General features: G+C 45.2%; 2 protein-coding genes and 1 long non-coding RNA gene across 13 annotated transcripts in view; 2 read left to right on the top strand and 1 right to left on the bottom strand.

Annotated features, from left to right (window-relative positions):
- Positions 1-369: 369 nt before the first annotated feature.
- On the bottom strand, positions 370-18,952 carry SYT11 (synaptotagmin 11). 2 transcript variants are annotated; one of them, XM_014837007.3, is made up of 4 exons: positions 18,632-18,952; positions 12,349-13,175; positions 4,355-4,478; positions 370-3,758 (listed from the first exon to the last, which is right to left on the bottom strand). In XM_014837007.3, exons 1-4 carry the CDS (start codon positions 18,663-18,665, stop codon positions 3,448-3,450), a joined length of 1,296 nt encoding a protein of 431 aa, XP_014692493.1. In that variant the 5' UTR covers positions 18,666-18,952; the 3' UTR covers positions 370-3,447. The 2 variants fall into 2 exon arrangements, with proteins under 2 accessions (XP_014692493.1, XP_044614653.1); XM_044758718.2 differs by having other exon boundaries at positions 4,358-4,478; positions 18,632-18,946.
- LOC139042080 (uncharacterized) lies at positions 5,645-11,325 on the top strand. The gene is made up of 3 exons (XR_011498301.1): positions 5,645-5,749; positions 6,081-6,209; positions 9,071-11,325. It is a non-coding gene; the product is annotated as an uncharacterized lncRNA (long non-coding RNA).
- Positions 18,953-19,133: 181 nt separating the features above from the next.
- The window catches only part of GON4L (gon-4 like), a 67,652-nt gene continuing 60,119 nt past the window's right edge, over positions 19,134-26,666 (top strand). For 5 of the 10 annotated variants that reach the window (XR_011498300.1, XM_070497874.1, XM_014837009.3 and 2 more), the window contains exons 1-3: positions 20,475-20,598; positions 22,019-22,153; positions 22,487-23,017. Coding sequence is in view for 9 of the 10 variants with exons in the window: in XM_070497874.1 (XP_070353975.1) it covers positions 22,051-22,153; positions 22,487-23,017 (634 nt within the window). In the remaining variant the exon portion in view is untranslated. Of the gene's footprint in view, positions 20,641-22,018; positions 22,154-22,486; positions 23,018-26,666 lie in introns of all 10 variants that reach the window. The other 5 variants (XM_070497875.1, XM_014837010.3, XM_014837011.3 and 2 more) reach the window with 3 other exon arrangements.

The raw sequence follows: 26,666 nt of genomic DNA, 5'->3' as shown, positions 1-26,666 counted from the left end.
GAATTGACCAGTCTCAGCATTGCTTTCTGGAATAAATATTTCCAATTAAGGGGGCAGACTAATTCTCAGCACTAAAAACCATATCTCTCCCTCTGGTGTTTATGGTCTTAGATATTACATTTTGAGAGGAAAACAGAAAGATTAGAAAAAGGAGTAGAACAAGCAGCAAACCAGGTCACCGATCAAATGACAGTCTCTAGGACTGGAGCCTGGAAGCTGCATTTTTAAACAAGTGCCCCAGATGATTCTGAGTCAGGTGGTCTGGGACCATACTTTGGAAAACACGCCCTAGAACATCCCATTGGAGTCTGAGTATTAACTTCATCATCATCATCCAGCTGCCAAGAGAATCATGCTGACATCACTGTGTCTATTTAATGTGAATCAGTCTTTATTTTGCACTTGTGTGGTGCATTAACAAATTCAACATACAAGATTGCATTACATATTGTAGGTTAGCGTTACAGCATTATGCAGTTTCACACAATTCATGTTAGCTTCTTCAGTTTTTTCTTTTTTTCAAATTTGACACGCTTATTTTATTTTTGAGTTTCATTTTTACAAGAGAAGACACAAGGTAAAGAAAGACGACCACGTCAGAGAAGGATCACGGCGAGGGCAATGTCACTGTCATGGCCATAACAGATGCCTTCCAAGAAAAAAAGACTCGCATTATTCCCTCTCCTGAGCAAGCCGCCCCTGTCCCACAAACCAGTTCTATCTGTTTTCATATCTAGAGCACTGTTCATCAACATGTACATCTTGGCTGTGCTCCACTGACAAGAACTGAAAGAAGAAATAACTCATAAAGGGACTTTTGTTATTAAGAAAAACTCTTGTCTTCCCAAAGGAATCAAGATATCAGCAGAGAAGGACTGACTCTTGGAAAATCAGAAGTGACCATTCCCTAACCTATTCCTGACCATGAGTGCCTTGTGCAAAAGCTAGGATGTGACTCTCTTGTCTTTCAACTGAATCTTAGGAGGAGGCGTGCCTCCTCCACCCTTATCAGTCAGCTCTGGGAAGAACAAATGTGAAAGCCAAAGTCAGCTAGAAAACTTTGGGACAGCAAAGTCAAGGGCATGATGGATCAGGCCTGAGGTAGGAGGGAGGAAACCTGTACCGTCTGCCTCTTTGCCTTTTTCTGAGAAAGACACCAAGGCAGCTCCTGGGCTGCAGAACTACTGGTTCCCACCCCATCACCTCGCCACCCACGGCTCAGTGGACCCAAAGAATGCAGGGAATAAAGCTACAAGGAGATGGGGGAGAGAGGAGATGGGGGAGAGAGGAGATGGGGGAGAGAGGAGATGGGGGAGAGAGGGGTGGGGTGAGGTTGTTTTCCCAGACTTCCGTCAGGAGGAGCTACAGAGGCACACACAGCAGGGCAAAGACCGGACTACCTCCACCTGTTGCTTTGCCTTGTTTCTGGGAAGGAAACAAAAGCGGGTTGCTCAGCGATTTCTGATCTTTAGACATTAAGGCGATGAAGAGGAACCATTTAAAGTTTTTCCTAATGGGGCTTCAGAATGCTCCTGTCAGATTTACATTAAACTATCTCAAAATGCATTTTTAGAAAACAAAAATTATTTTCTTCTACGTATGATACAGTATTTACATTCCATGGAGTATAGGATAGAGACTGGTGGGGTGAATCCAACTGATGGTGAGACGGTGAGTCAGATTATGGGGGGTGGAGGCTGACAGGGACAAGAACTGAGAGTGGGCTTTGTACCCGCTCAGAACTGCTCTGCATTGTCAAGCATCCAGGCTTAAAACAACAACAAAAGGACCGGGGAAGCAGATTGGTCTTAAATCCACAAGAGTTGAGGGAACATCAAAGGCAACATCGCCACTCTCTCCATAGAGACTCAGCTTTTCGACTCCCTTCTCAGAAGCAAACTAGAAAGTGATGTTCTTGAGTGGATGTGGACCTTCCGTCCTGGCTAATCTTTCAGGCCTTGGTTCACACTGCTGCTTGTCTGAGCTCCTCTTCAGGCTCAGAGAAATATCTACTGCCTATGCAAGCTTACTTATAGTCGATGAAATCTCCGCCATCCGAAAAGTCTCAGCGTTAGAGACACAGCTGGACTAGGAGTAAGGAGAAGTGAATTCTAATCTCAGCAAGACGCCGAGTCTCTCTCAACTTCTATCTCCCACTGGCAGCAGGAGCATTAAACTCAGCGGTTCCCCCATCCCTTCACCTTGTTTTGAGACTCATAAGTTCTAAAAATTAAGCATTTTCGTTTTGAGGGAAAGGATGTTCTGGACAAATCCAATTTACCTTTATTACTCATTTAGTCACATTTACTCATTTTAATCATTTAGTTATTTTTAAGAGGGCTTATTGAAAAATTTAAGGAGAAAGAATAATTTATGAAGGCCCTTTTCCTTATGAAGCAAAACTAACTTCATCTAAGCTACTTGAGAAGACTCTCAAGCTTCTCAGGGGTCAGCAATTCTGGAAAAACAAAGTCCAATTTAATCCTTCAGACCTCTGATGACTTCTAACCCATCGACCAACAAATGGCTGTCACTCCCATACAGAGCGGCAAAGGGGGAAGGCAGTCATCTCGTTTCTCCTCTCCTTGTCCTCAGGCCTGCACACAGCGTTTGGGATCAGCTGAATGCGTTCATTGGGACTATCCTATATCTCAGTTTGAGGTCTCCAAAGCTCTTTTTAGAGAAGTCATTGAGTTTTGTAAACCCAAATTCTACCTAGTAAGTCTGATGTGTTCATGTGCTTCATCACAGATTAATCAGAGACTGCCTTTTACCCCTTCATAGCAGGAGCCCTGACAGCAAAAATACCACATTTCTCAAATATCCCTTCTCCTACAAACCCTGCCTTATCCATTCTACCTTTGTTTCTTGGCTTACCACAGACCTCTGGACCTTGAGCTCAATCAAAGAGCAGAGATGTAAGAGGTGATAGGGAGAAAAGATGGGGATGATGAAAATATGAGGTTTTACAAGAGCAAAATATTCTTCCGCAGAGGTGGGGAGTGAGAGTAACTCTCCAGAGAAGCCCAATAAAAAGAGGCCAATTTCAGGTAATCAGCAAATACAATTCGGCACAAAACACAATTTTCATGGATTAAAATCTGTAACTTGATATTGGCAGTTAGGCTAATTTCTTCAGTTTGTATTAGACATGCAAATATAAGGTTACATTGTTATATATAGACTTGTAGAGGTCTTTTCTTCTCTTTTTTCCCCCATTAATAAAAAGAAAAGAATTTCTAGTGCCTTGCAAAGGAGAAAAATCATCATCGCTAAGAACTCATCTGCAGCTGTGGTCTTGTAGGGTGTTCCTTGTGGGGTTTGTTTTGTAAGAAATTTTCTTCTACAACTAAAATGAGGTTTTGAGTCCGCTTCTCTCTGTCATCTCCCTCCCCGCCACGTCCCTGCCCAGCCTGGCCCCCGGGGTTAGAGGCGAGGAGGACAGGATTAGTACTCGCTCAGACTGTGCCACTTGGCCACAGGCTTGCGGGGGCTCTCGCAGACCTCTCTCCAGTGTTCCGCACCGCTGGCTGTGACACTGTGCGCCCCCAGGATCAGCCTCCCCACCACCTCGTTCTTGGTGGTGCGATCGAAGTCGATGACAAGGAACTCGATGCTGATGTCAGGCAGGAGGTCAGCGGGGATGTCATAGATGAAAGACTCATTGAAGACTGGGTTCAAAGTGCACTTCTTCACGTGGGTTTTCTTCTTGGCGATGCGCTTTCTGCCGTAGTAGACATTCACCTTGACATAAGGATCTGCGGCCCCCAAAGACACAAGAAAAAGGGAGACGGGCCTGTGACACAGTCCTCTCCCATATAATGGCGGCCTCAAGTTGGGAAGGAGGGGGTTCCGTTGTTCATCTCTTTCACAGCCACCCCCACACAGTCTTTAGTAATTGCACAACAAATGCACGTGGATTATATGGGAGTCTGCCTTCCTGGACAAGGGGCCAAGGAAACCAAGTGGGAATAGACAGAATAACTTCCTCAAGTCAGGTTTGAAGAAACCCACGACACCAAGAAGCATTTCCAAGGGCACAGGGACTAACAAATGCCTGCTATCTTTTTGAGAAGTCTCAACTGGAGCAAGGGCTCAGCCGCTAGCACGCATATCATTTAGGATACCTTGCCGAATGGAAAAACCCCATTTGCTCACCCAAAACACCTCCCTGGCTAGGGAAATCTATAACCCAGATATTCATCAGGAAGAGAATGTAGAAAGGTTGAGGAACAGGTGGAAAGTGAGAGATGCAAGGGGTGCTGAAATGTGGGGGTGTGTCTGGGCCACAGGCAAGGTAGCAAGGGGGAGGGGGTTATTCAGAAATGAGAGAGAAGTTGGAGTAAATAGCTGCTACCTGAGAGACCGGTGATATCCATCTTCGGCAAGTGTCTGGCTTTGAGGACCACCACTGTCATTCTCTGCGCCACAGGCTGATATGACAGAGACACCTGGAGCTCCCCTCTGCTAATGCACTTCTGTGAAGAAGAAACAGCAGATGAGAATCCTGGCAGAGGGGGCAGGGCAGGGCAGGGCATGGAAAGTGTGCAGAAGAGTGGAAAGAGAGGCTGGAGAAGCCACTCCGGGATGAGAAGGCTGTGTAGAACGTGGTCGTCCTCGCAAACATGTTACCATCACATTTAATAGAGGGAAAAAAGGAAATGTTCTCACTGAAACCCTGATACTAAATGAGATCATTTGCATGGAGAGGCAGCACAGCCTCGTCGTTAAGATCACAGACTCTGAAGCCAGACTGGCCTGCACTCAAATCCTGACTGCTACTTCTTATCTGTGAGCCCTGGGACAAGTTACTTGACATCTCTGCATTTCAGTTTCTTCATCTATAAAATGGAGATAAGGGTCCGGCCCGGTGGCACAGTGGTTAAGTTTGCACGTTCTGCTTTGGCAGCCTGGGGTTCGCCAGTTTGGATCCCGGGTGCAGACCTGGCACCACTTGGCAAGCCATGCTGTGGCAGGTGTCCCAAATATAAAGTAGAGGAAGATGGGCACGGATGTTAGCTCAGGGCCAGTCTTCCTCAGCGAAAAGAGGAGGATTGGCTGCAGATGTTAGCTCAGAGCTAATCTTCCTCAAAAAAAAAAAGGAGATTAAAAACAGTACCTACCTCGTAGGATTATTAATAGGATTAAATAAGTTAAAATTTGTAAACCACCACAGTGCCTGGCACACAGAACACACTACAGGAGTGCATTCTCTCCTATTCTTTCATTTGGTTTTTATGATAAAAAGGTTTTGAAGTCTGTAGAGTGGGAGGCAGGAAACTCAGGTCTGAGTCTTAACTTTGCCATTTACTCACCACCTGGGCTTGGGCAAGTCCCTGAACTTTCTGGAGCCTGTTCCTCCATGTCACAAGGTGAATATCCACACCTGCTCTGCCAGCCTCAGTGTACGCCCTTCAGACTGTCTTCTCTAGCCAAGTCGGCTTCCTCCTCCATGCTCACATCTTTGTTTCCCCATCTTTATATTTTATTCTAGGCTCTATTTCAAGCTTGGGGAAAAACAAACAACTCTAGTCCTCTAACATTTTAAATGACATTTGGATACTTACTACAAGCCAGGTGCTGGGGATCTAGAGCTGAGAGGACTCAGTTCTTCCTCCCAAGGAGCTTATCATGCAGAAGAGACAGAGATGCAAATGAACACGTGCTTGTCAGGGAAGTAAGAACTAAGTACTGCTGGGAGATTCGGGGAAGCCTCTGCCAGCTTACGGCTGGGCTGACTTCATGAAGGGTGAGTAAGAGACCATGAGGCAACGTGCAGAGAGACAATGTGCATGTCAGGCAGAGTGGCAGGAATGGCTGGTACAAAGGCATTGGGTCCTGAGATGGTACACTGTGTTCAGAGAATGGTGAGAAGTGAGTGTGCCAGATGCTGGGGAGCTGGGCAGGGGGGATGGGCCGGGAACCGGGAGAGGTGGGTCAGGCGAGCATGAAGGGCAGTGGGGGACTCTAACCAAACAGCAGAGTCAGCAGCAGCACACAGGCAGGAGGAACTCCATAGGTATGGGAGGGACAAAGTGATTGCTAATGTTGTTCATATGTTAATAACATTATTATTCTAGTGAAAGCTGGAGAAGAGACTAAAGTGGAGAGAGATCAGTCAGAAAACTTGTGAAGAGGCTGCTGCAACAGGCGAAGGAAGAAATGATGCAGCCTGGAACCAGAGCTATAGCAGAGGAGATGGACATGGGGTAAGATGCATCTCAGGAAGAACTGCCAAGATTTTCTAGGTTTGGGTGGCTAACTAGATATAAACAGAGGGGAGGGGGAAGAGATGGAGGAGGATTTCCTGTGTTTCTAGCTTAGAAAGTGGGGATGAGGCTGGGATAAGGAAAACGAAAGAGGTGGAATTTGAGGAATTTAGGACATATTTTAAATTTGGGACAAAATCATTCCCCCACTATCAGATCTTATTTCTTGTATTCTTCATGGCCACAAATAAATGTCACCTACTCCAGGAATTCTCCTTAGATTGAGCAAAAGCAGACCATACTGACCACCAGCCTTACATACACTACGTCCCCAGCAAAATGACTTAGTGTGCATTTACTAAGTGCCATGCACTCTGCTAGCAGCTGGGCTGAAAAGACGGACAATGAGGAACCCTACCCTCAAGAGGCTCACAGGCTGGTGCGCTACCTGCTCAGGTGTGTCTGGTGCAGGAAAGACCAGCAGCAGTAAATGATTTAAGTAGCTCGTCAATGAAAAACAGGGAAAAACCTAGCAGTTTGTGCTTTGATGATAAGCCTTACCTCATCTCAAGGAATGAAACTGTGATAATATTTCACATGGTTTAAAAAATTTCTTGAGTCCCTATACCATACCAGTAGTATCTGGAAAGGTCTTTCATAGGGCATACAACATGGCTAACCAAAAGTTAAACTTAGCCTTTAGCTTTTGAAATTGAAATACAAAACAGAATAGACTTTAAAAAGATTTCCATGGTTTTTCTCTGCTAGATTAAAGCCTCACATTTTTTCCTTTCCCATAACGTACATATCATCTGCTCTTGAATATATCCACGGGAAGTACTCTCAGCCAGTTTAAAATCAGAGACTGGTTGCTCTTGCCAACCAGTATACTTTTGGGCTCCTTCCTTGTGACATGAGTCAGAACACAATCAGAGAATGCAAACTCATTTTCACTATTAACCACAGCCAAATGGCATCAGGAAAGTAATCCCTCATGAAGGAGAAAATCATATGCCTTCCAAAATATCCAGAACTGAGTTATCCAATACAGTAGCCACTAGCTACACGTGTCTATTTAAATTTTAATTCATTAAAATTAAATCAAATTAGAAATTCAGTTCCTCAGTCACCCTAGCAGCATTTCAAGTGCTCAGTAGCCACAGGTGGCTAGTGGCTACCATATCGGGCAGTGCAGATACAGAACATTTCCATCATTGTAGAAAGTTCCAGTGAACAGTGTTGATCTGGAAAGGACTTTTGGATTATTTGGGCCTCCTCTCCCCTCCATTTCCCTGAATAATGAAATGTTAACTAGAATTGATATCTATTTCTGGAACCATCCTTGAATACTAGCATCTAAATATTAAATATGCAATCTTTAAATACAATTCTAACTTTATATACAGAAGAAGGATAGGTGGGGAAAAGGGGAAATTTCATTTAAAAAACAGAGTTTTATTTGTAAAAGTAACATTGATTACCAGATAGCTTAGGTTTCCCTATTATTTGTTTAAAACTCTGTTTCCTAAATCACCCATTATAGCAAAATCTTCCTAATCTAAATCCCCATGCCCCTTCCCTAGTTCTCTGGGAAAGCAGACAACTTCTGGTTACCCTTTTAATCATTTTCTCTCTTAAAATCACTCCTCAGGCAACTGTTCTCCGTCTGATCCTCCCTTCACCTTTGGCCATTTCACATGGGCGGAAAGCCCATCCCCATTCAGCTGCCCCTTTGTGATGCCCAAGTCCAAGTCTGCAGCCACAACACCACCTGAATGCCATTCCATTCTGCATTGAAGGCCAGAATTTCACGTCCCCTCACTCCCCTCCCCATCTCTTTCCACCCAATTCCCATTCCAAGTAGCCTTGTCAATGGCTCTTTCTCAAGGGCTCTTTGTCAAGGGCTGGGAGTGAGCTCTGTTTCCCAGCCCCTTGGCCTAGTGAGGCAAAGACCCTGTTGGGGGCAGGCAAGCAGACGGACAAGGCGGAGAAAGGCTTTTATCCATGCCTGACAGAGCTGGGAGGCTCTGCTCTCAGACAGTGGGCTCCGTTTTCCTCCAATGGAAAAGACAAACAGAAGCAGTGGTCCTAAAGATGTTCAGATGAAGGAAACACTTAGGTGAGGGATAAGTTTATTTCCTATAACTAGCAGAGCCCCTTCCAGAATGATGTGCTAGCCACTCTGCACTCGGTGGACTCAGGCGTCCTCAATAAACATTTATTGGGGCTGGAAGTCCTAAGGGCCACCTCCACATAAATCACAATCATGGGAAAACAAAAGAAACAAAAACCTTAACATTCAACCACATGCCCCTTGTCTTCTCCTCAATATATATACATAGCAACTTTCTTTATTGCTTATTTCTTTATTGTTCCTGGAAAATCGACATTCCTTTTTCTTTTTCTCTTCTCAGTCCCTTTTGGCTACACTGGGTGACCTCTAAGGTCGCTTGTAAATCTGAGATTTTCAGAATCCTCTCATTCCCATGACCACTGTCCCAAATCATCAACACCAGATCTGGCAGTAGAAAGACAGGAAACAGTTTGGAAAACAATGACCTGAAGAAATTAGGAGTCTAACAACTCTCTATTATCCACCTTGTAAATCACTGCTTTCCCACTGTCTCTTCTTCATCCCCCAGCCCTCTCTGCACTGCCTCCCTTCTCTTTGTGGGGCTTTTATTATGGGAATGTAAATTCACTTTAACTTCTATCTGAATAAAATATTTGAAAAAAAAAAGCTGCCATGCAAAAAAAAAGTCTAGTTCCAAAGTCCAGAGATTTTGGGCATTGTAGAATTTATACGGTGACCTTCTTTCACTAATACTCAAGAGTTAATTTTTTTTTTTTTTTTGAGGAAGACTAGCCCTGAGCGAACATCTGTGCCCATCTCCCTCTACTTTATACATGGGACGCCTACCACAGCATGGCTTGACAAGCGGTGCTATGTCTGCAACTGGGATCCGAACCGGCAAATCCCAGGCCACCGAAGTGGAACGTGCACACTTAACCACTGCGCCACCGGGCTGGCCCCTCAAGGGTTAATTTTTAATGCGTTTCATAGCTTTCTGTATATTAATAAGAGCTGAGAGTACCCTCACAAAGTGACCACATTAGCCTTCATGATCCAGCCTCGAGGAAGACTGAAGCCCAGAGAAGATAACTTCTTGCCCAGAGTTAGGCTGTGAAACGGACAGAGTCAGAAATGATGACCAGTCCTGGGCTTCTTCATCTGGACCGCACCATAATAATGGAAAGGACAAGAGATGAATTTTCTGCTGAAGGTCAGGAAATGCAGTTAGGGGTGGGGGCGGGGTTGTCTAGAGAAATGCAATTCTCCCAAGTCTCCACCCAGGAATCTTTGGAGGAAGATAATTTGGCTCATATTATAAGGGAATGCTTTACACAGACCAGAAAAAGCTCTTTACAGACAGTGTGGAATACTCCAGAGCAGCTCTAACTGATGAGCCAAGGGGTGATCCAGAAAGGGCAGACTCAGCTACAGTAGGGAGGATTTGGGGTAGACATTTAGAGTCTGCACTGCTAGGGAATCATGGGGACAAGTGACAGGGGGGAGATGACAGCCAAGGCTCAGGATGGAACACAGCCCTGCCCACAGGCACTGGTTGGGGAAAACAGGCTTAGGAGGTCTGGGAGGCTGGAAGGCTCTGTTGTAGGGCTGCACAGGCTCTGGGCGTCCTGTCTGGGGCCTCTCCCAGAGGACGTGTTGCTCAGGATCCCAGCCCTGGCTTATCCCTCCTAAACGGAGTTAATAAAGTGGAAAGAAACTTGGCTCTTGCCAAGATCCCCGGGCAGTTTAGCAAATGCCATTGTCTGTGCTCCCTGCCCAGTGTCCTGGATTTGAGGCTGTTTTGTTTCCAGCCCACATCAGTCCCTTTCCTTGCCAGTCTCGTCCCAGCTGCAGCTTGGCACAGAGCCATCCTCCACTTTCAGCCGTGGGCTACGAGTGCATGAGCCGTCTGGAAGAGCCCAGCTAGTTGGTGGCTTTACCAAGGTTGGGGCTACAGGGTAGGCTATGTTGGAAAGGATCCCCAACTCTGGGCAAGGAGTCTGGGTGAGGAGAGGTGAATGAAGGAGGGAGTGGAGTACTGGAGCTGCTGTAAAGGGGAGTCAGGAAACAGCGAGGGGGCTGGCAGAACCCTAAGGAAAAGAAATGGGTGAGAGGGGAAAGGATGGGGAGACATGAACCTGCACTGCTGCCTGTTTCTGTCCATGTCTTTTGACTCCAACCTCAGCAGATACAAGAACCCCTGCTGTGCTGGACTCCAGGATGTCTCATTGTATCCTGGCATTGGACCAGTGTTTATGCCCTGACCAAATGCCTCTAATATTCTTCAAAATGTCTGGACTTCCCTGGCCCCTGTGAGGCAGAGCTAAGTGTGTAACGTGGCAGCAGTTCTTCAGGCAATGGCATGACTGGGCTGGCTGCAGTGGCACAGGTGCCTGGTACACAGCAGAGAAGGTAGGAACGTATCTCCAAGGGGAACAGCCCCCTCCACCCCCTCCAACCTGGCACAGTGCGCTTCTTCAGTGGACAAACCTTATACCCAGGAGCTCAACGCACACTCAACCCCTGCTGGCGTGGAAGCCTTTTCTGTCCAGATCTGAGCCTCTTGCCTCCCTACTGAGTCCAGCCTGGGCTTGCAGGTGGAAAAGGCATCAAGAGAGAAGTCTGGCACCTACAGGCAGGGCTCTTTCTGGGAGATGCGCAGTTGTTCTCAGTAGCCCTGATATCCTTTCTGAACCTTCTACCCCCTTCTCCACTGATTCAGGCTTCCCTTGTCTTTCTTCACTTTGTCAAAAGAAAACGTCAATATCTACAAACTACATATACCTCCCAGGGATCAAACTTTATTAATAATACAGAAATAATAGTAACAATAATAATGGTTACAATTTATTGAAGGTTCACTGTGCTAGGGACTATGTAAATGCAGCATCTTAATTCCTATTAGAAACTGAGACTTAGAGAAGCTAAGCAGCTTGCTCAAGGTCAGTTAGCTGGTGAAATCTGGATTCGAACTCAGGTCTGACTTCAAAGTCCTTGTTATTAACCACTTATGTTACATCCTGAAAAATAAATGAAACTCTAAGTTTAAAATGTCAACAGCTTCTTTCATGGCACCTCCCACACTCACTATCCGGTAATAGCCAAGACGGTTTGTCTTTCTCCTCCACTAAGGTAAAAGCTCGGCAAGGGCAATAATATGCCAGGTGTATTATCTCATTTGATTTTCATAACCCTGTAAGGAACGCAACAGGATCAGCTCCATTTTACAGATGGGGAAATAGTTTAGCGAGGTTAAGTAACTCATGCACCCACATCACAGCTGGAAAGTGGTGAGCCGGAATGTGAAGCCAGGCAGTCCGACTCCAGAGCCCGCGTCCTAATTGTGGAAATACACTGCCTCCCAGTTGTGGAAGAAATGAATCAATGGGGGCTCTGAAATTACAACTCAAGAGAAAATGCTGGCCCAATGGGGAGAAGGCAGGATGATGGGCTCTCATTCCCCTTCTAAGGCAAAGAGGAAGGAGAGGAGGAATGGAGAGGGGAGAAGGATCTGTGGCAAAGGTTTGGGCCTGGGTGAGGGGCTCGAGGGTGAAGCAATTCATTTAATTGCATTTATAAAATGGTTATTAAAAGACATATATGACACACTATGTACACCCCCTAGGTTTGGGTTGGGAAAGGGAAATTGAGGGGAAAATTACCAAACCACTTTCATGGTTTCTCAACTGTGGAAAATAAGTTCACTAGAGGAAGATCACACATTATTTTGGAGAAGAAATTGGGCCTCATGTCCCTGATGCGATGAGGGCCTAGGACTGGTGGACCAGCCTGCTCCAAGCAAGCTGGATGCAGCGTCAGGATGCCAACCACTCGGTGAAATTTCAGAAGCTACCTGCCCTTCTTTCCTCAGGAAGTTGCTTCTTGGAGGAGACCTAACCTGCCATGCCCTCCATCTTACTTTGACCACAGCTTTTTCTTGATAGCCAAGAGCTTCCTTCCTACAGCCCCTCTTTGCCATCCCTCTCACCCGCTTCCCCTTCCATTTGTCCCCTGAGATCTCACCTCCCCCAACCTACCATCCCTCCCCAACACACTCTTCCTCCTCACCTGGATGTTCCTTTTGATGATGTCCCTGGTCAGCTGTACCTTGCCTGTGCTGGGGTCCACTCCAGCCAATGGCACCATGACCTCCCCGATAACGTCGTCCCGAGAGAAGCGGTCAAAGCTGAGGACAAGGAAGTGCAGCACCAGGTCCTGCAGCTGGCTGTACGGGATGCCATAGAAGGTGAAGGTCTCGTCAAACACAGGGTCCAGGGTCTTCCTCAGCACTCTGGTCTTCACCCGATGCCGCTTGTCAGGAAGGATGGTCATTTTGATGTAGGGGTCAGAGCCCTGGGTCTGGTCATCCATCACTGGCAGCCCATGGGCCTCCTGGATTGTCACCACCAGGGCTTTTTTCGGGAAGTTATAGTCCACTGAGAAGGTGAGGGATCCTAGCATGACATCCTCCTCTGGAGATGACGGAGAAGTGGTTTTGCTCTCCCCTGGGGTCAGGCTCGCAATGGGGCTCCTCAGTTCTTCCCCATAGTCCACTTTGATGGGTAATTGGTCTATACAAGATCCAGAGCTAGGTCCCCCGGGACCCTTGTCTTGGCCCAGCAGGCCAGCCTCTGCTGCATCCACCAACAGGTTCCCGCGTCCCCCTTCCCTCCCAGGGCCATCTTTGTCTCTCCGCACTTTGATGATTTTCTTTTTGTTGCTAAGAGTCTCTGGGTATATGCTGATGCCTTTGAGCATGTGAATAAACTTGTATGGTGGAGTCTTGTGCTTCTTCTCTGCCTGCTGGTGGCAGCATGTCCAGACAAAGACAGTCACCGAGACACACACCACCAGCACAGAGGCCCCAATGAGGCCAGCCACCACTGGTGACACATCTGAAGGTAGAGACCAGAGATGTGTCAAGGCAGGTAGACCTCAACCCCTGTCCAGAGCTCCCTTGCTTAGTGCCTCTGTTGGAGCCAAGCTAATCTGTAACCCAGCCTTCAAAGCAAAATTTGCTCATCTGGGCTTATGAGCTTCTTTCTCTTAGAGACACCTTCACCTATCCTCTCCAACCAATCCATGGCTCTTCCTTTCCACCAAACCTGGATGAAATATTTATCTTCTCCAGAAAGGCTTACACGAAGTGCCCCACCTGACTCCCTGTTCTTTTCTTGGCCTTCCCTGAGCACTTGTGGACTTGGTTTGCTCATATTGATTTGTGTTTCACATAAAGCTGCCCTGTAAGAGTTATAAGGTCACCTTTTTACATGGGAACCCATTCACCTCAACTGTTACACAAGGGCATAAGCTGTGTCTGGTTTCAGGAGGACATTCCACAGCATCCAGTACAGGATTTGCAAGCAATGGGCCTGGGGTGACTGACTGACCGGCAGCCGGGTTGGGAGGATGTGGTGCTGACTTTGGATGGTTTCAGTAAGGTGCTCAAGAGTGGTAAAAAGAACTCTGGGTATAAGTACCTTAAAAATAGGTTCCAAATTTCAGCTCCCAAGTATTTAAAATACAAATATTTTAAGTAGGAAGAAATAGGGACTGTGAAAATATCAGATCTTTGCTTAAATGTCACCTTCTTAATAAGGTCTTCCCTGACCACCCTTGTTAACAGTGCCACTTTCTTCATCTCCAAGACTCCTATTTTATAGCCCTGTTCCTTTTCTCTATATATCTTGTCATTCTCTCTCTCTCTCTCACACACACAAATATGTAATTTTACTATTTATTGTCTATCTTCACTAGAATGTAAGTTTTAAGAGGACAATGATTTTGTCTGTTTTGTTCATTTCTGTATCCCCAGCACTAAAAGAGAAAAGAGTTTTTCCTTCCCTTCCTCTAGTCTTGTCTTTTCCCATACAAGGTGGACCCCTGACTTATATAATTAGGTTTGGGATTTTTTTTTTTCCCACTTAAGTTCATTGAAACCAAGTTGGGTTTAGGCCTTAAAGGTCTAGATAAGGCCTCTAGTTTTCTACATTATTTTTAGGGGAATAGTTGGGTAGGACAGGAAGAACTGAGGAAATAAATGTGATTCCAGCATATTCCAGATTCTTCCTGGAACATCCACCACGTGTCTGCCTGGCTCACTGCCTCACTCACTGCAGGTCTCTGTTCAAACCTCACCTTATCAGAGACGCCTCAAGTGACATAATATCCCCATTACCCTGCTTTATTTTTCTTCATAGGACTGATGATCTCTAACATATATTTATGCGTCTGTCTTCCCTCACCAGATAAGTTAGTAAGAATAGTGACTGTCTGTTTTGTCCACCTCTGTATCCCCAGGTCCTAGAACCATGTGGTACATAACAAGTCTTCAGTGAACAAATGAATTAGTGAATCCCAAACAGCCCCCACAGACTGGAGAGAGAGGAGAGGTCAATATGATTGCTGATATTAGGGATACATGTGAAATTCTATTTGGCTTTCAAAATCTATTGATAGGCAACGGGAGACCTTACTTGACAAATTTGAGCAAAAATAACTTAGTAGTTTGGATGATGACAAGCTTGCAGACTAATCAGGCTAATGTTTGTTTATACTACGAGTAAGGTGTCCAGATCACAGGAGGGGTAGTATAATTTCATCTGCACTGGTCACAACGCACATGGAATGTTCTGTCTAGCACTGACAAGAATAAAAACTGCTATTTTTTGTGTACATTTATTATGTCCCTGCTGGGCATTTTGCTAGAGCTTTCTCTCTCTGAATCAAAGAACTTATTGAATAGGTGCTATTAATATTCCCACTTTACAGCTGAGGAACCCGGGGACTCAAATCTGCCTTTAGGCCACATAGTAGCAAATGGCAGCAAAGAGTTTAAACCCTGCTCTGCCTGACACCAGAATGTCTCTACATAACGGATAATCAGGATAGTAAAAGACCTGGAAATCATATCATGTGAGGAAAAATTGAAGGAACTGGAGCTGAAGTCTAAGAATAATACATTTCTTCAATTATTTAAGGCATTTTGATGGAAGAAGTTCTGATCTGATTTTACTCTGGAGGGCAGGTCTAGCAGGAATGCGTACAGGTTACAGGAAGACAGATTTTGACGCAACAAAAGAATCAAATTATTATTAGAACTGCCTCACACTGGCCGAGATTGCTTCATGAGGCAGTGAATCTCCAATTCAAACTTTTAAACAAAGGTTCGATCCCCAATGGTCAGACTTATTCTAAAAGGATTTCTTGAATGGGGATTGGACTAAATGTCTCTGAAGGTCTTTCTGCCTCAAACATCCCATGGTTCTACAAAAGCTGGGACCAGGTAAGAAAAGAAGGGGTTACATTTTAAAATAATATAGACAAGGAGTAAAGCCATTAACAAAATAAGTCAAGGTGACCACGGCCATGGCTATGGCCATGGCCATACTGAATAATAATAGTGTTTAGTCTCAGATATTATGTGAAATAAGAGTTGTTAGGAGAGGTTTCACAAAACGCGGGCAGCCTTGGTGGTAAGCTCCCTGAGAACAGGCAGAAGTAACATTCTGTTCATCTTTGAATCCTTGAGTCTCTTGCATCTAAAAGGAGTTCAGTAAATATTTGTTTGAACAAGTGATTGGATTCAGTCATCAATCAGAATGGGCACAATCTGAAAAAGTGGTTGTTCATTCACCAATAAGGGTATTTCTGGAAAATTCTTTGCTAGTGATTAGTGAAACTGAACATTGCTTGTCTCTATGAGAAGAGGAAAGTAGGGAACTACCAAGACAGGTATATTTTCAAGAATAATTCGAAGGGTAGATCTAAAGGCCCAGCTTGGGAGACATCTGAGTGATCCTTTTGGCTCTACCACAGATTTACGAGGTGATCTTGAAGGAACCTAGTGCTCCTGAAAATGCCTCAGCTTTTACTGTTAGAAAATGGGAGTGGGGGTGGGTAACAGAGAAGATGAAGGATTCTCATCTTTCAGGAGGATAGAGAAGGAAAAGAAGAGAAACAGAGGCATCCATTTGTGGATTATCTAGTGCTCTCCTCTATCTTGTTTCCCACTTTTGCTCTACTTCTTCTTCATTTTCGTATTTGTTAACCCCTGCCTTTCTCCCCTACACTCAAGGCAGTGAACTAGAAAAATCAGAAATGTTGAAACTCAGAACCCCCTGTCTTGCTTTAGTCAAAAGCTTGGTGGGAAAAGGAAGTTGGAATTAATGGCTGAAAGAGTGTTTTAAAGTAGTTGTAAATTGCAGTGACTTGTGTTGCTTGCTCCTTTTGTCCTCCAAGGTCATGGATAATTGAGTGTTGGCTTGGTGTATCTCCGAAGGGCTATGGCATTTGAAATGAAGGACTCTATGAGATGTGAAAAAGTCGGAAGTGGCAGTTCTCTATGTAGGAGACCCTCTGTACAGGTCTAAAGACCTGCAAGACACATCTGGGCTATGCCCAACTCTCTCCGCCTCTGACCAGACCTGCTTACTGACACTTCCTTTACTAAAATCGCCTTTCCCTGTCAATCAGGCCAGTGTGACACAGTGAAACAAGAGTGAACTTCGGCATCAACTGGACGCTGGTTTAAATTCTAGCACTACCCTCACTAGTTTGTTTTACTTTAGCCAAGTTATTTTATCTCCCTGAGCCTCAGTTTCCTCATCCGGCAAATATATACCATAATGCCTGCACGGGAGAGTATTTGTAAGGATTAAATAAAATGTATGTAAAAGGCTGATACAATTTCTTTTCTCTCTTCCAAATATTTCTTCTAAAGGAAATCACTGTATTATGCTCCACACCGTCTCACTTTCCAAAGAATTAGGCAAAAGAATATGTTGGACAGAAGGCATAAGAAAAAGAAAGAGCAGGAAGAAAAACTTGGGGTGCTCGTGATGACAAAAGGGACATCTACTTTGGAAATTCAGGACTCAAAGAATAGAGATGCAGAAGGTGAAGTGGAAGAAAAAAAATACAGTCGAGATTTACCCTTGGGGAGTCAGTGGGAACACTAGTTAATGGGTGTGATGTGTTGTCTGGATACTTTCCTGATCTGCTGTCTTCCACCTGATATAGTAAGGATAGAGCACATTGGGTTCTACTCATTTCCATGAGCCTCCTACTGCGGTAGTGAGAAAAGCCATTTCCTAGTTGAATTGTGGCCCCACCCTAAACACTAGAGTCTGGATGCTCAAACCTGGATTGTCTGAGGGATAGAATCTCTTAAGGGATATGAAGGGACCCTAGGCTGAGAGCAACTTTCCCTGGCTTCTCCCATCCAAACGAGTAGAACTGAGGGAGAAGCAGGGCAATTCTTTTTTATTTTTAGACCAGGAAAGCATAGCACAGGAAGTTTGCTACCCTAGCACATTCTGGAGGAATCCCCAAAGAGGGAAAAAAACTTGCTTCTCGAGCTCTTCTTTCCCATCTTCATCCCTATTTTTCACTCCACTCTGCTCCAGGGAGTGTAACTGATCTTGAAGCCCACAGGGCTGGGTCGGGGACCAGCCGCTCTGAGATGACGTAATGCTGTCTCTGGTACACAAAGCGGCCTCCCCCCGGCTCGGCCTCTCTCGCCCCTCCCCCTCCGGCCGGGATCGGGCCCCCGCCAGCTCCAGCGCGGGTGAGTCCCCCTTTTTGAAAAGCCAGCCCAGGGAAACAGGGAACAAAGGCCTGGGAAGAAGAGCCTAGGCGCTGCCAGGAGGCCCAGAAATAGACATCACGTCATCCCCCAGCCCAGCAGCGCCAAGCGCCATTTGGTAGCATCAGACAGACCCCACCATTACGATGCAGAATAGAACTTGCAGGGCTCACGTTTCCTCCAGCCCCAGCATCCAGCCGACCGGCTTAAGGAGTGGCTTCCTTTTTGCTCCCCACCCCCGCACCTCTCTTTCCCTGGAGGCCGCCGCCTCCCCTGGCTGCCAGCCACACAGCCCACAGTCTCCAAGCTGCCATCTTGATGCCCATCCCCCTTGCCACCTTCCTCCCCCGCAGCTTTGAGGAGTGGGAGGGGGAGGAAGGGGCACCGCCCTGCGTGCCCCAAGGGGGAGGGCTCGGCCTACCGCACCTCTCTTCCCAGAAGGAGGGGTTCACGTCCTCTGCAAGCTTGCTGTTTCTCACCTCCAGCAGCGCTGACAGTGCACCATACAAGGTTTTAGCATCCTGGACCTCCCCACCCTCGGTGTGGCTCTGGCCTTGCCGGCCTCCGCAGCCCATAGCTCAAGTTCAGACTCTGTCCACTGCCTGCTACCCACCACCCACCACCCACCACCCACCACCCACCACCCACCACCACAGGCCCGATTCTAGTGGGGCTGGCACTTGAAGGCCCTGCCCAGCTGCTGGGCTCCCTTGGCTTTGCAACGGTTCCGACCACCCCAGGCTTAGTTTGCCCGACTCTACTTACCAAAGCTAGGTCGGATATTGGTGATCTCAGCCATGTCGTAGTCAGAGGCTATTGCTATAAATGCTTTTGCAGTGGTCGGACAACTCTGGGAACCCCCGGTCAGTACTGAGGCCGCTGCTGTAGAGCGCTAGGTCAGGGGAGGGGGAAGGTATCTGGCGGACGCCTCCTGCGACGGTCTGGTCCCTGGTTGCCAGCTGCGGTCGCTTCTTAAGATGCTCCAGGGATGCTCTGAGCTAAGGATGCAGGTGCAGCCAGACTGGTCCTGATGCGAGGTAGGCCCCGCCTTCTTCCGAACGGCCCTCGGCAGAAGACTCCGCCTCTGTCCGAAAAGTTCCGGAAGGCAGGCCTCGCCCCTTTCCGGAGGATCTCCGGGAGGGGACCCCTCCCATCGCCGAGATTTCCCGAGAATCAGACTCCGCCCACTGACGGGCTCTGGGTCTGTTAGGCGAAAACTCCGAGGCCTGAGTAAGGAGAACGTAGGCGTATTATCATATGAGGTACTATAGATCCTGTGATTTCGGTTCCCTCGGCTTAATATAGAAGCAGAATGTTCTGTGTGAGAGGGAGCTCAGGATTTTGAAAAAACAAAATTCTGTACTGCCTGCATTTCAGTATCAATTGCCGTTATGTTAGGCATTTCTGCAACCACTAAAGGTTATTATGGAAACTTAAACATCAGAAGCTCTGATTAAAGACCAAACCCGGTGATGGTTGCACAACTCTGAAAATTTGCTGAAAATGATTTAATTGTACAAGTAAAACAGATGGATTTTATGGTGTGTAAATTAAAGCTTTCTTAAATAAAAGATTAATGAAGAGTGCCAAAGTTAATCAGTGTTGAATATTTCTCTTCCAAAAGCTTCAAGTGCTTAAGGCTGCTTAGGAGAGTGAGAAAGCGCGCAAACCAACAGATCTGTGTATTCTGTAGGTGCAAAAGCAGGACTCGAAGGAAACTCCAAGCTTCTAGAGACTTCCTTGGCATTTGGGAGAGCTGGGGTGATTCAGGTTAGAGTCAGACTGTTGGCGGTTATCTCCATGATTGCATCAATTTCACCCTTCATTTTGGCTGTGGATACTTTATCCTGTGGGATTCTGTGTACAGATAGGATCAGGTCAAACAGATTATTTAAATACATAAATATTTGTTGCCGGCTCACCTGTAAAATGGGAGAATTGAATGTATTTTTCCAGCCTTGACATTCTGTCCTTCTAGAAAAGTGGAAACAACATGGTTCTAGGAGTCATTTATTCATTCAAAACACATGTATTGAATTATTGAACATTGACTATGCCCCAGGCACCTCCCTGGGCACAGGATTAACGCATTAGCAGCTTGAGTTAGGATACCTGATTCCCCTTGACAGCTGTGTATCTTTGTGAAATCACCTACCCAGTTGAGCCAGAAATTTGTCCTGTGCAAATTAGAAGGTGTAATAATATCCATTGTCCTATAGGGGTTATTGTGAAGATCAAGTCATATATAGTAACGTAAGTACAAGCATTTTGTAAAATACAGAGTATTATATGGATATGAATAATTACTACGGATTGAGTCCAAGACTGCCTTAGTTTTATTCAGGAAACCTCACTATTTGTAACCCAGGGATTCCTTTTTCCGAAATTTTATGAATTCTCCATTTCCTTGATTCCGTATTCCGCGTGTCTCGCGGCTAGAAGGATCAAATGTCGAAGTAAACCGCTGCATCTCATCCCCGAGTTTTGTTTTGAGCAGGATAGCTCCGCGGACAGAGAAAGCGAGATAATGCCTTTAAATTTTTTTGCCAACAATTGACTTACTAGCCCTGTGGCTTCATTCCGCCCTAAAACAAGATGGCGCCTAGAGCTTAGCGCATGCTCCTTGACGCCCTGACGCCGCGCACCGCGAACGGGGGCGCGCACGTCAGTCGCTGCCGTTGGCTGACTTCCGGTGGTACTGGAGCTGAGTTTCCGCGGGATCGGGTCGGCTGGTGAGGCTCCTGCGTTGCGTGCCCTGGGGCGGGGAGAGGCAGGTGGGAGCTGGGTGTCCGGGCAAAGGATGTCCAGGCTGAGGGGGTTGGGTCTGAGCGCTGGCGTGGGGTGCATTGACGGAAGGCAGGGGTGTGAAGGTGTCTAGCTGGGAGTGGGGACTTGGGCCAGCTCTCGGCGCCGAGGTGAAAAGCCCAGTGAGGACCCCTTTTTGCAGTCTTTTCCCAGGAGAGGCCCGCCCTGGGGCTGCCTCCGGATTCGCTTCATTCACCCTGTTGGTCTGACTCCAGTTCCCAAAGCGGGGGCCTCTTTAGAGCTGCTGCTGTGTTTGAAGTGCCTGGGGCCGATCCCTCGCGCTCTACTTGCTGCTTGCCTTTCTTTCTTTCTTTTTTTCTTTCTTTCTCTTTCTTTTCTCTTTCTTTCCTGGACCTCAGTAATTCTTCTGTGAAATATGGGGCTCCCCTAAACTACTACTACTGCACTTCTTACCTACTCACTACCCTCCTTCACAGGGATCAACGGAATCTTAACGTGTTTATTGAACTTTAATAACCAAGATAAGGACATCAGTTGATTTGGGGTGGGAAAGGAATCTCTCCTAGTGTCCTGGAGAAACTGAATTGTGGTGGTTTAAAACTGACCTTATAGTTCAGACTCTTAAAATTAGAGAGAACTTTATTTTGCAGTCCTCTAGTCCAAGCCTTCATCTAGTGTCCTGATGGATGGGCATTTAGACTTTGCTTGGACATCGTTGGTGGTGAAGAATTCACTGTAACACAAGGCAACTTATTCTATTCTTGGACCTATTTTATTGAGAGTAAAATTTTTTCTGGGTGGAAAGATGCAGTCACTTTCCATATAATGTTTAACTTTTGGTCCAGAAGCTGCACAGAATAAGCACAGAATAGGAAGTTCATGCTCTCTTTTATTTGTTCATTTGTTTAGGGAACATTTGTTGAGTATCTCCAAAAGGGCAGATACTGCTGAGTACTAGGGGTACTAGTAGAAAGAGTCCTTTTCCTCAAAAGCACATAGGTTTAGGGGGAGGAAGATGGGAAGGAGACAGACAAGAGGCAGTCACAAAAGTGATAAGTACTGTAAAAGAAGTTTATGAACAGGTGCTATTAAAAATATAAAAGAAGGTACTCTCCAGTTTAGGTTAGTGTCGCCCTTAAAATGTGATAACTGGAATTGAAGCCAAGAATCTAGAAGTAACATAATATAGAGAACAGTGGGAATCTCTCTTGTTTTCAACACAAAATTTCTGTTAACATCACTAAGCTTTTTAAACAACCAAGCTTTGCTTTTGGATTGCTTCTGTTAATGGAAATACCTGTTTATGAAAACAATAATAGCGAACATTTATTGATCTAATAAATTATTATGTAATGACGTAGGTGCTATTTTTATTTCATTTTATAGCTGAAGAAACTGAGATTCAGGTTAAGTAACTTATGCAAGGTCACAAAACTGGAGAGAAGCTGACTTGGGAAACAAATCCAGACAGTTTGACTCCACAGTTTGCTCTCAGCATCATGCTAGTCTACCTCCCTGATGGTAATAATAATGACTAACACTTACTAATCACTTACTATTTCATTCTTATAACAAATGTATGAGTTATGAACAATTATTATTTTTTATAGTTGAGGAAACTGAAGTTAAGAGAGGTTAAGTCACTCAACCAAGATAACACACTAATCAGTAGTAGACTTAGGATTTGAGCTGTGGCCTCTAACCACTCTCTCTCATCTCCCACCTGATGGGAGAGTGTACATTTGGTGTAAAGTACTGTGTTCATGATGGAACATGAATAAGTGAAAAGATATTTGAGGAAATGTTATCATTAATTAATATGAAGTTGATAACAACTTGCTTTTATCTTTTCAGGATGGAACAGAAGTGGGCCTTTTAAAATGTTGCCCTGTAAGAAGAGAAGAACTGCAGTGACGGAGTCCCCACAGCATCAAGGCAGCCAGGAGGAAGATGACTTAGACCTAGAGTCAGCTGTTAAACCAGCATCTGAACAGGTTAAAGACCTGGGGTCAGTGTCGCCATCCTGGGGTCCAAATCATGGCAGAGCTGCTGGCCTCGAAGTACAGTCTGTGCAGGATGCAGGAAATCAGCTTGATATGGAGGACCCATCTTCAAGCTCTAGGGTGCTCACCCAGGACGCAAATGCACCACTTCTAGAGGCTGTTGATGTGGCCGCCTCTCAGGGAGTCACTCTGCCTTCCTTGGACACTTCCCAACCCCTTAATGTACACATTGGTAGAGGAAAACTCCAGGCCACTGGCTCAAAGAGAGGGAAGAAGGTTACACTCAGGCCTGGGCCAGTTACCCAAGAAGACAGAGGTGATCATCCTGTCACAAAGGAGTCTTTTTCAGGAGAGCTTAGTGAGGAAGTTGAGGAAGAAGGAGGTAAGATGTGAAAGGTCTTTAGGCTCCATTTTCCTTGTCAGTACCAGTTTGCCATTGCTTTTGCCGTTGTCATTGCACTCTGCAGTTTCTGAAAGGGGATATTGGTGTGGAACTGGAACTGTGGTGCTCATAAGGGTCGGCAGTGAACTTTATGAATGGATGGAGACTGTCTTCTCCCGTCCCATTCTCTAGATCCTCGTCTGTATCCTTTTCTTTCCTTTGTCTTGTCCTTTCATTCTAGAGGGATGAACTGTGTATGGCTTTTGTGATTTGGTGGGTATCCAGGAAGTGGGGCTTGTGGAGGAGGAGCAGAAGCTTAAAGTGAAAGACTACTGCCTGGGACATTGGGTAAGGCTCTACAGAGTTGACACAACCCTTAGGACTTGAAGGAGGGGTTAGTTTGACAGAATGGTGGCATAGGGTGGCATAGGCCAAGAACAGTGTGCGCAGAGGCAGAAGAGGATGGTGACATAGATGTTGGAAGAAGTGGTGAGAGATGACTTCAGAGTGGTGCATTGTGTTTAGATTGTAAAAGACTTTGTTTCTCATGCTCAGGATGAACTTTTCCTATAGGTGATAGCCAGTTAATAATGGATAGTCCTTAGCGTTCTTTCCTATAAGAAGCATAAGGCATATTTCTACCTCAGGAAGCTCATATAGTCTAGTTTGGAAGACAAGACATAAACACTTAATTCATTTGGAGCAGTTTAAGACAATATATGATTAAGTGCTAGAGTGTGTGGTACAGGTAATTAGGATTTTTGAAATTGGAACTTGACAAATTGATAGGATTTGATAGATTGTGGGGAAAGAGTGGAAGTAGACTAGTATATTCTGCAAACATGTAGAAGTGCTGGGTTTGTGTGGGAGTGTGGCAGGGCTTCACATAGAACGGGTAGGTCCATGTTACCCAGAGCCTTGCTGTTATCTCCTTAAGACCTTATAAAGGATGGGAATAGGAGAGAAAAGGATAATGATGCCTGAGAAAAGGTTACACTTGAAATGTGATGATCTTTGAGAGTAGATTTAGGAGAGTTTTTTGAGAGAAGGCCATCAGATGATGGAATTAAAGACGGAGGGATGCAAGCACCAGTGATGATTTTTGCAGTGGGAAATAGCTTGAGGAGGCAGCAAGATTCTTGAATTTTTTTCTTCAAGCTAGGTTGTATTTGTGACATGAAGACAGGAGGAAGTGGAGGAAAAGACAAGATTAAAGTTCTGGAGAAGGAGTGGATAATTAAGTAGGGGTTCAAAGTCACTCAGCTATTGAGGAGTGGGATCTAGAGATATTTTTAATGGTCAGTGTACACATATCCAAGTGTAGATAAGTAAAATAAACATTAATGGTTTAGGATTATCTGTAAGACTACTCCCTTTCAATAAGCTGGATAATTGAAAGTTGATTCTACCACTTTGCACTTTAATTATCTGTATATACAAGTAATACCAGTAAAAGAAGTACATTATGATTATCCAGAATCCTTTTTTCCCCCAAGTAACTTTTTTTTGCTAAATAGAAATGTAACATACAAAACAAAGGAAGAAAGAAGGAAGATTGAAAATTCATATACGTGCATTTTGGAAAATACTGAAAACTTTAAAGAAGAAAATAAAGATCACCCATAATCTTACTACTCAGATTAATTTCTATTAAAGTTTAGTACATATTCTCTTTGGTTTGCTTTCTTTTTTTTTTTTTTTTAAGATTTTATTTTTTCCTTTTTCTCCCCAAAGCCCCCCGGTACATAGTTGTGTATTCTTCGTTGTGGGTTCTTCTAGTTGTGGCATGTGGGACGCTGCCTCAGCGTGGTCTGATGAGCAGTGCCATGTCCGCGCCCAGGATTCAAACCAACGAAACACTGGGCCGCCTGCAGCGGAGCGCGCAAACTTAACCACTCAGCCACGGGGCCAGCCCCTGGTTTGCTTTCTTTTAAGTAACAGTTTTCTGATTATGTAGAAAGAAAACCCCAGAAAAAACATCTGGATTATTTTGAAGTATCAGCATTTTGTTACAGTTGACATACTGTTAAATCATGTTTCTAGACTGCAGGTGCTAGTGGTTAAACTTTTCTCTGTATCGGTGTTTATTCTAATAGAATTTTAATTGTTTTAAAATTGATTTACGGGGCCAGCCTGGTGGCATAATTGTTAAGTTCACACACTCTGCCTCAGTGGCCCAGGGTTCTCAGGTTTGGATCCTGGGCTTGGACCTACACCCCACTCATCAAGCCATGCTGTGGCACTGTCCCACATACAAAGTAAAGGAAGATTGGCACAGATGTTAGCTCAGTGACAATCTTCCTCAAGCAAAAAGAGGAAGATTGGCAACGGATGTTAGCGCAGGGCCAGTCTTCCTCACACACACACAAAAAATTGATTTACATACCATAATTTCTACTTAGGCTTTTTTTATTTCTATGTCTTCTAAAAATGATTAACTTAGGGAGAGTTCAGCTTATAATTAGTTGGTTTATACAGTTCTCACCTAATTATTTTCATGTTATCAATTTGCAGTTCTTAGGCTGGCAGTAGACAAGTTACAGATATACTCTGAATTAGGCTTTTTCTTCTCTCTCTTCCCTTCTTGACTTCTCTTTCTGTCTTTCAGCATCTAGCACATTGATAGAGGAAAGGAAGAGTGGGATCCAGAGGGGTTTTTTGAAGGGGAGTTAAATTGAGAAGCAATGTGATGGAGTCAGAGAAAAAAAGGTTGCAGAGAAAAGGCACATTTTCTCTGTGTGGAGTATGGGGCTGCTGATAAACTGTAGGAACAGTTTTAGAGTAGTTCCAAATATGCGTTAGGTAGTACGAGTATCAGTGGAAGCTCCACCTCCCAAAGTGAACTTCTGCATTTCGCTTGGATGTAAAGATTCTGGTATTTTTGTTTGAGAAGTCATTTGTGTCAGTTCAGCTTTTAAAATGTTAGACATCATCATTAATTCTAAAAATTAGTAAAGACTGTTGATTAAATGGGAAAGCTAGGCTGTGCTCTTGATTAAAAGTTCCTTCTTCTAATAAATTAGGCTGAGGAGCCGGCCCGGTGGCACAGCGGTTAAGTGCGCACGTTCCGCTTTGGTGGCCCCGGGTTCGCTGTTACAGATCCCGGGTGCGTACCTACACACTGCTTATCAAGCCATGCTGTGATAGGCGTCCCACATAGAAAGTAGAGGAAGATGGGTTAGCTCAGGGCCAGTCTTCTGCAGCAAAAAGAGGAGGATTGGCAGCAGATGTTAGCTCAGGGCTAATGTTCCTCAAAACAAACAAACAAAAAAGAAACTAGGCTGAGAGGAATTTTGATTTGATGGATTTAGGATTCAACTCCTTGTTGTACAGTCCCTGTTAAAGCCAAAGCCTTTAGGCTTTTTTTTTTTTTTTGGAGGAAGATTAGCCCTGAGCTAACATCTGCTTCCAATCCTCTTTTTGTGGAGGAAAACTGGCCCTGAGCTAACATCGGTGCCCATCTTCTTCTTTATATGTGGGATGCCTACCACAGCATGACTTGCCAAGCAGTGCCATGTCCGCACCCAGGATCTGAACCGGCGAACCCTGGGCTCCCGAAGTGGAACGTGCAAACTTAACCACTGTGCCACTGGCCCAGCCCCCTTTAGGCTTTTTGACATTTTGGAATAATCATGGGCAGTAAGATTGA

The sequence above is a fragment of the Equus asinus genome, chromosome 25, assembly GCF_041296235.1.
Source record: "Equus asinus isolate D_3611 breed Donkey chromosome 25, EquAss-T2T_v2, whole genome shotgun sequence".
Lineage (NCBI taxonomy): Eukaryota > Metazoa > Chordata > Mammalia > Perissodactyla > Equidae > Equus > Equus asinus.
The sequence above is the reverse complement of the archived record's forward strand: the minus strand, read 5'-3'. Positions and strand labels throughout refer to the sequence as shown.

What these genes read in the sequence shown, in the direction of transcription:
- SYT11 (XM_014837007.3), bottom strand. Translation starts at nt 18,665, where the DNA reads ATGGCTGAGATCACCAATATCCGACCTAGCTTTG. An exon ending in CAATATCCGACCTAGCTTTG is followed by an intron (nt 13,176 to 18,631) that starts GTAAGTAGAGTC and finishes CTCTACCTTCAG; the next exon opens with ATGTGTCACCAGTGGTGGCT. An exon ending in TATCACCGGTCTCTCAGGTA is followed by an intron (nt 3,759 to 4,354) that starts GCAGCTATTTAC and finishes TGGGGGCCGCAG; the next exon opens with ATCCTTATGTCAAGGTGAAT.